The sequence below is a fragment of the Nicotiana sylvestris genome, chromosome 10 (assembly GCF_000393655.2).
Source record: "Nicotiana sylvestris chromosome 10, ASM39365v2, whole genome shotgun sequence".
Classification (NCBI taxonomy): Eukaryota; Viridiplantae; Streptophyta; class Magnoliopsida; order Solanales; family Solanaceae; genus Nicotiana; species Nicotiana sylvestris.
Window position 1 is genome coordinate 56,960,931 of NC_091066.1, and position 9,221 is coordinate 56,970,151.

The window sequence follows — 9,221 nt, forward strand, 5'->3', positions numbered from 1 at the left end:
TGGCGTACGTTAGCTACCCTCGCTAAAGAGAAGACTTTCGAACTTGTGGTGTAAAATGAGGCACATATATTTTGTGTTGCTATAAATCATTGCATAAAGATAAATTATTTCCAAATAGGGAAAGATGTCATTCTTTTTGGAATAGACTAACTAGAAAATAGGTTCACATAAATTGAAATGGAGGGTGTAGCTTTTAAGCTAAAAAGTAATTAATTGAGGTTATCCAAGTTGTGAGTTTTGGCTTATTTTAAGCACTTTTCAACTTATTTTAAGCATCTTTTGATTTTGTCAAATAGTCAAATAAGCTGAAAGCGACTTAAAATCTGGTTTGGCAAGCTTAAAAGCCCATCCAAACGGGCTCTTAATGGTGTAAGTTCTTTTGAAGAAAATCATGTGCTCTTTACTTAAAGCGGGCAATATCACACTATGTTAAGAGTATTTTAGCACCATTTTAACCTAACAAAGGCGGGGTACTAAATTTTTATCTCAAAATTATTCTTTCTTATTTATCGTACGAAACAAGCCCTTAAAGAATAAGCTTGGATTGGAATTGCGCTTTTACGAAGATGCACCAATTTTAACTTGCATCTTTCATGGAATCAAAAGATTTCCAAACCGAGTCGAGGTAAATCGTTCTAGCTCTGCCAAATTGAATCTAAGTTTATAAAAAAGGGTTAAATTAGGATTGGCAAACGGGCGGATCGGACCGGATATGATTCCGGTTCAACTTCTTACATATGATCACTTTTGGGAGAATTTTTAGTATTCTTAACTTGAGGAACCCCCAATTTTAAGAATTTATAAATGTAAAAATTAGACGCATTGATTATCAATTTTCTAAATGGATAATATGGTTCTTATCCATGTTTGACCCGTTTTTAAAAAATTTATTATCCAACCCACTTTTAGTGGATAGTATGAGTGGTTAATTGTTTTTTTTTAACCATATTACCACTAAATTATCAAAATTTGTAATTCAGATATGAGATATAGCCTATAGGCTACTCTGAATATGACCACATGGTCCGTAGCTTAGATGTGAGAAGTAATTATCGTTAGGCAAGTTGGCTGTTTTTATTATTGTTAGTACCACTCACCAGAATCAGTTTTAATGACCAAACCTACCAAATTTTGCTTTTATTACGCATTTTGATGTTGACTTGTTACCTAGACGGCGAATTTTCTGCTTCATATGTAACCCTCATTATTACGGCGACTATTACAGTAAAGTTTCCTATTTCATCAAAGCCAGACCATTAGGGAAAAAAATTAGTAAGGTGAAAGAGTTGTTTAAGGGTTTAGAGAAACAACTAATTAGCAATCATTATACTACAGCTTCACTTTTAAGCGAAGAATTAACTCTTTATCCTTACTTTCGCTATTGCCAAACAATTGTTATGGTCATGTTCTATTCTTTTTTTAAAAACAAAAATAGATCTTTCCAATCCAACACCTCAACACGCCGTTGCCACAATGTTTATTTCAGCTAGCTTGACTATCTGACACAATATTTATTTTAGCTTGACATTCAAATATTTGACTTATGAGTTATGACTCATTTCTAAATAAACCTTCAGGCTACATTGATGTACCACAAAAAGACAAGACTTACCAATAATTAGCCATTTTAATCATGCTATCAAGAATTGCTAAAAAAAATTACTAATGATTTACAACATTCAAAAAAATCTAGGCAAATTTTTTTTTAATTAAATGGGTACTGTTAGAATTCGTTGAAAACACATAAATGAGGCAATAAAACTTTTGAGGAAGACTAAAAGTGAATTGAACTAGTTTGGAGACAAAATTCGTTTACCAATGATATACAACATTATAAAAAAAAATACTAGACACAAAAGGATTTTTTTTTTCAATGGGTATGGTTGGAAAACATTGAGAACAAGTAGATTAGGCAATATATAAATTTTGAGTAAGATTGAAGGTGATTTGGACTGATTTGGTATCAATTCATAGTTAGGTTCGAGTTTAAAAAGGTCATATACTACACATGTAATAAACATGGCATCACGCATGTATCTCAGATACAAGTATACTTGGATAAACAAGAGATATATAGGGAATACACATATGATACATACATGATACATAAATGATACACGAAAGATACACAGTGTGATACACATCTCATCTTCTTCTATGTTTGTGTTTTACCTTAAATTTGGCTCAAATGAATTCAAACCACCTCAAATCTCTACCAATTCATCCCAAAATTGAGTTTCAAACTCATTAAGATGCACCCAATTTATTCCAACACCACTCACTCGTAGTAAAAGAATTTTCAAACTCAAGCTTAAGTGAGCTTCAATGGTTTTCAATAGAGTTTTAGCTCATCTTCTTCACTTTTCAAATTATTTTACTAAGTTACTATATCAAAATACTTGCATTTATGACTTTAATCTATCTCTTCTCTAATTTTTTTTGTATTTGAATTTTTGTCATTAGCTTTTAGATTAAAATGTTATTAGCCATATTCGAATTAAGGCTCTTTTCATGCACGAGCAGATTGAAATAACCTACAAATTGTAATCTACCTGTAAATAGTAAAAAAGGGAGAACGAAGAGAAACTGACATTAATTGAAAACGTTTTGGATTAAATGATATTTGGGCCATTTTGGATAGATATTTTGTATTGGGCTAGTTGTGGTTGAAATTGTTCATAGCGTGACAATTTGGGTAGTTTTTCCTTTTCTTTATTCAATTAACCAATATATTAGTAGGAATTCTCTTTCAAATTAACTAAAGCAGAGCTAAGGAATCTTGCCACGCTTCCTTATTGACAACTACACATTTCAGAGAAAGATTAGATACATGGATCACAATGACTCCTCAACTAAATCATCATTTTCTTCTACCCACAACCTAACCTAACTCCATTATTGTTTATTCAAGATCAAACTCCTAGCAACTCTCAAAAATTCTCACCATTCTCTTTGATAATTCAATGGCCATAAAACCAAGAAAGCTATTTCCAACTTCAAACCAAACAGCAGATTGTCATGACGTTTGTGACTCAACATGCCCTTATGGCTGTTATCCATACCCTGATATGGACTATTACATGCCACCACCAGCACTACTACAGCCACAATCGAGTAACAAAAATGTTCGAAACATTTCACCTTATGTAATCATCTCTGTCGCCTTGCTTGCTAGCTTGTTCCTACTTCTCAGCTACTACATAATCGTCGTGAGGAACTGCACGAATTGGAGACGTAGGAGACACTCACGAACACAATCAGAAGGCGTTAGCGAAGAGTTCTTGGATGAAAACCGAGGTCCGGTTATTGATCATCCCATTTGGTACATCAATACTGTAGGTCTTCAGCCTGCAGTTATTAATTTGATCACAATTTTCAAGTACAAAAGGGGGGATGGTTTGATTGATGGAACAGAGTGCTCTGTTTGCTTAAATGAATTCCAAGATGATGATTCTCTTAGGTTGTTACCAAAATGTAACCATGGCTTTCACATCCATTGTATTGACACATGGCTTAGATCACACACAAATTGCCCCTTGTGTCGTGCTGCCATCGTCTCTAACACTGCAACGTCTGCTCCAGTGGGTACAATCGGCCCCATCTCTAGTACTAATATGAGCTCCAATGAAGATAATGGCTCACAAAGAGAGATAATTGTAGAAGTGAATAGCAACAATGAAGCCAGAGATGAGGAATTTCAAGAAAATGTGAGGAGAGTGACGGGTGTGATTGAACGTCCTGAAACATCGAAAAAAGAAATGACCATTAAAAGGGGTGATAAAGATATGGAAGTACAACCAATGAGGAGGTCTGTTTCTATGAATTCTTCAATTTCTACAACCATAGGACTACAAATTGTTGTGTTACCAAAGGGTGGAGGTGAAAAAAGCTGCGTTGAGACAACAAGAAATGAGGAAATAGGTTCAAATTCAAGAATGAAAAGGGTGATGGAGAGTGCTTCTTCAATGAAGAGGTCATTGTCTTATGGTGGGAGGTCATTTTTCTCGAAACAACATCGAAATCCAAGTTTAGTACTTCCATTGTGAACAAATTTTAGTTGATCAAAAACATAGTTGTTCTCTAAATTGTGTCCAAAAGAAAGGTTCAAGATCCTGAACTGTGATATAACAGTAAGAGAAATGGGGATTTATGGTAGTTTTAAGTCTGAAATCTAACTGACTTACACTCGTTGTACAGGTATGTTAAAAAGCTTGAGTTCATAAACTAATTACAGTCTTCTACCACCTCAACATCATCTGTAACGTGTTGTGCACCAAATTATAAGTATAATTCCTTATAGCATGAAGGATGATGACTGAAAATCATACTTTTGCTTGGCATGATCAGTTACTTCGAATAAATATTAAAGGTGTGCCAGGTGATCAAATTTTGATAACTTTTCTGCAGTGATTCATGGCGCTAGCAACTGAAATATACCAAGTAAAATGTAGTCGTGGAAACGCGCTTTGATAAGTGCGAGGTAAAACTCCGTGTAATATACATAATGTATTCCCAACGTACACTTTCCCAAAACCCACACAAAGCTTAGTGCACCAAGAGGAGTTAGAAAAAGAAAAGGATAAAAATTTAAAAGAGACTATGGTAAGTGGAAATTAAATCAACAATCTCACAAAGGTTTTAAACCCCATTTACCGCTGAGCTATGCTTTTAGGCTATGCCAAGAGGATTCAAAATATAATATATAGAGGCACAAAATAGATTTTGTCTTATATATATAGTGTAATTTTCTTATAAAGGGGGATCAGGCCCCTTCCTTCCACCCCCTAAATCTGCCTCTGGCACCGGCAGGGGCAGATCCACGCGATGCCGCTTCGTCAAAATATTTTACTAATTATATATATTAATACTATGAGAAAACGAATAAATAGAAAAAAATGACACTGCTTGACATATATTGTCTTTTGGTACGTTGGCTATGTGCTTGATTTTGCTCAAAGATGTCAAAGGTTCGAACTTCAACTAACACATTTTTTTTTTGCAAATATTTGAGAGAGCATGTATGGTTGAAAATTGTGATGAAGTATTGTATACGGTCAAAATCGAGGAGTATGATTTTGAAGTCTTAAATCGAGCTATTGGCCTGAGTCCGGGAGACTTGAAATTGGTGTCGTATCCGGCTAAGGGACATCTACCTCGAGGAAGCTGATCGAATGCCTGGCACGGAATGCATCGAGGACAACATTATCTCGAAGTCAATCAAGAAAGGGCGGGAGTTTCTCAAGGACACGTGGACCAAAGCATTAATTATAAGATAAGGGTTGTACGAAATGATACATGTCCGTACTAGGCCGTTATACACATGTACCACTAGAATTCTTTACCTTTATGAGCAAGGTACTATATTGGGGTTTTCTCCTCCAATATAAAGGGGACCCCAATCATTATAAAGGCATCAGATCATTCATTGCAATAGAACATTCTTATTCTTCTCTTGTTTAACGTGCTCAACAATTATTCTTGAGCTTTATTGTCTATACTTTATTCTTCATACTTTATTGTTCTTAGTTGACCTCGAGGTCCCTGAATAGACAAGCTCCAGGCCCCTACTGTTTCAACAACATCAATTTGGTTCATTATTTCTTCTTACTTAAGCTCAATATTAATCATATAATCACTAGTATTAGAATATATCACGTATCTTTAAAAACCACAAATTATCTTTAATTGCTACTCACATTTTTTAGGTAAACAATTTGGCGCCCACCATGGGGCTAAAGATAATAGTGATTGTGTTAGTGCTAGTTTTCTGATACACACGTTATTCTGTACTCTTTTTCTTGTCAAAGATTTTTTGATTTCATGCTTAAATATGTCTAGCACACAAAACGCACCTGCTCATGACAGTGATGGACTTGGAGAAAATAGCGGAATAGGGCTCAGTGTACCACCCATAAACCCTGAGGGAGTGCCAAACGTGGAGCCAGTTGATATCAGCTCCCACAACGATCTAAACACGGACGTAGGCACAAACTCCGTAAGAAATGCACACGGGGAAGCTCGAGTCGGAGGCCAGGAAACATGTGGACTAGAAGAAGGAGGAGTTAGCCTCCAGGTGTATTCGAGATGCTGCAAGCTCAGCAAGTCACCATCGCTCAGCTTCAGAGTTAGAACAGGACTCCTAACACCCTCGAACCAGTTAACACACAACATGAACCAGTGCGTGAAAGGCCCGATGAAAGCGGCTCGAGGACTGACCCCGCAATTATGAAAATGCTCGAGGAACTAACTAAAAGAATCGAGTTAGGAGAAAAGAAGATATAAGAAAAAGATAAAAAGGTGGAAACTTACAACTCCCGGGTAGACCAGATACCCGAAACACCTCCAGTTTTGAAGGGCGTTGATGCCAAAATTTCATACAAAAACCTTTCCGCCCAAGCGCGGCTCCGATGCCTATTCCCAAGAAGTTTCGAATGCCCGATATAACAAAATACAACGGGACAACGGACCCTAATGAACATATTACTTCTTACACTTATGGAATTAAAGGAAATGACTTGAATGATGACAAAATCGAGTTAGTACTGTTAAAAAAGTTTGCAGAAACACTATCAAAAAGAGCCATGATCTGTATCACAACTTATCTCCTAACTCCATTGATTTGTTTGTTCTGTTGGCGGATACTTTCGTGAACGCACACGCCGGGCCATAAAGGTGACCACAAGAAAATCGGACGTATTCAAGATAAAACAAAGGGACGGCTAAATGCTAAGGGAGTTCGTGTCCTGGTTTTAAATGGAAAGGATGGAATTACCCCTGGTCTCCGATGACTAAGAAGTTTAGGCCTTCATACAAGGTTTGAATGAAAAAAACTCGATAGGATCGCGACAGCTAACGCAAAAATTGATCGAGTATCCAGCTGTGACATGGACGGACGTGCACAATCGGTATCAGTCAAAAGTTAGGGCTAAGGATAACTAGTTGGGAGCCCCCTCGGGCTCAGTTCACCTGAATAGATTCGTAGTCAAGCCCCCAAGGGACACAGATCGGGGATCAAGATTCAACAAAGAACGGTATCAACCATATGATCGAAAAAACAACAGCCCAAACCATAATACCTCTCAGAGCAATCGAAGAAGTGACCAAGGTCCACGTTCTCGGGGGCTCATGATCAAGAACGGGTTCGATAAGCATGTCTACCCCGCCAAAGCCCCCGACTATCAGAGTAGAATTTCAGCTTAGATGCATCAGGGATCGTCTCGGCTATTGGGAGAATCAAAGATACTAAGTGGCCCAGGACAATACAGACCGATCCCTCCCAAAGGAACCCGAACTTGATGTGCAAGTATCATGGCACACATGGTCATAGAACGGAGGACTGCAGACAGCTAAGGGAGTAAGTGGCTAGGTTATTCAATAAGGTCCAACTTCGAGAACTCCTATGTGATCGAGCTAAGAATTACTTCAGGGAGAGGGATGCAGGTAGGAAGAGTGAACCAGAAGAACCCCAACATGTCATTCACATGATCATCAGCGAAATCGACATCCCGTAGGGACCAATATTCAAACGCACCAAAGTATCCATCACAAGGGAAAAGCAGACTCGGGATTACTTGCCCGAGGACACCCTTACATTCAGCGAGGAAGACATCGAGGCTTTATCTCAACCTCACAACGATGCACTTGTAATTTCTATCCTTTTAAATAAAGTTCAAGCTAAACATGTTCTCGTAGATCTAGGTAGTTCGGTGAATATAATCAAGTCCGGGGTCATGGAGCAGCTCGGGCTGCTCGATCAAATCATACCGGCATCTCAGGTTTTGAAAGGCTTTAACATGGCAAGTGAAATGACAAAAGGAGAAATCATCCTCCCATTCAATGTGGCCGGAACCATACAAGACACAAAATTTCATGTCATCGAAGGTGACATGAGATATAATGCTTTGCTCGGAAGGCCGTGAATCCATAGCATGAGGGCGGTACCATCGGCCCTCTACCAAATGATGAAGTTCCCGATGAAGGACGACATGAAAATACTATACGGAGAGCAACATATAGCTAAGGAAATGTTTGTAGTGCACGACTCAGCACCAGTGTCGACTCCATCCACATCGGAGAGGTCGAAAGACGAACAAGTGACCAAATAGCAATCACATCACGTACCCTCGGTTGATCCTGAGGGATAAATGTCCAATGAACAGGTGGCCGAGAATGAAGAAGAAGATTTTATCACCCCTCGAACTTTCGTCGCCCCTGAGGAATCAGATGAACCAAAATCCATGATCAAAGAACTCGAACAGGTCATATTAATTGAGCATCTTCTAGAACAAAAGGTATACCTGGGGACGGTGTTAACCCCCGAGCTTATAGAAAAACTCATTCAATTTCTCATCGATAATATTGATTTCTTCGCTTGGTCGCATTTAGATATGATAGGGATTCCGCCAGAGATAACTACCCATCGACTAACTATCGATCCCAGATTTAAACTAGTGAAGCAAAATAGGAGACCTTAGTTCGAGGTAAAGCATGTATTCATCAAGGAAGAGGTAACCAAACTTCTCAAAATAGGATCCATCAGGGAAGTAAAATATCCTGAATGGCTAGCTAACGTAGTGGTAGTCCCTAAAAAGGGAAATAAACTTACAATGTGTGTAGATTACAAAGATTTGAACAAAGCATGCCCTAAAGACTCTTTCCCATTACCCAACATTGATCGTCTGATCGATGCTACGGCCAGCCACAAGATCCTTACCTTTCTCGAAACTCCGGGTAAACCAAATCCAAATGAACCCAGAGGACCGGGAGAAAACTTCATTGATCACCTAGTATGGAACGTATTGTTATAATGTAATGCCTTTTGGACTAAAAAAATACAGGAGCCACATATCAACGTTTAGTTAATAAGATGTTCGAACATCAGATAGAAAAATCCATGGAAGTTTATATTAATGATATGTTAGTTAAGTCCTTGTGCGCAGAGGACCATTTGACCCATTTGAAGGTAACATTCGACATCCTTAGAAATTATAACATGAAGCTCAACCCCGAGAAATACGCTTTTGGAGTCGGCTCGGGCAAGTTCTTGGGCTTCATTGTATCGAACAGAGGCATCGAGATCAATCCAAATAAAATTAAAGCCATTGAGGAAATCACTATGGTGAACAATGTGAAAGCCGTGCAATGGCTGATCGGACGGATTGCTGCCCTGGGTCAATTCATCTCGAGATCATCAGATCAGAGCCATCAGTTTTTCTCCCTGC

General features: G+C 38.1%; 1 protein-coding gene across 1 annotated transcript; it reads left to right on the forward strand.

The window, feature by feature from the left end:
• Positions 1-2,777: 2,777 nt before the first annotated feature.
• LOC104224792 (RING-H2 finger protein ATL54-like) lies at positions 2,778-4,306 on the forward strand. The gene has a single exon (XM_009776500.2). The coding sequence runs from the start codon at positions 2,964-2,966 to the stop codon at positions 4,044-4,046; it is 1,083 nt and encodes a 360-aa protein (XP_009774802.1). The 5' UTR covers positions 2,778-2,963; the 3' UTR covers positions 4,047-4,306.
• The last annotated feature ends 4,915 nt before the right edge of the window (positions 4,307-9,221 follow it).

What these genes read in the sequence shown, in the direction of transcription:
- LOC104224792 (XM_009776500.2), top strand. Translation starts at nt 2,964, where the DNA reads ATGGCCATAAAACCAAGAAAGCTATTTCCAACTTCAAACCAAACAGCA.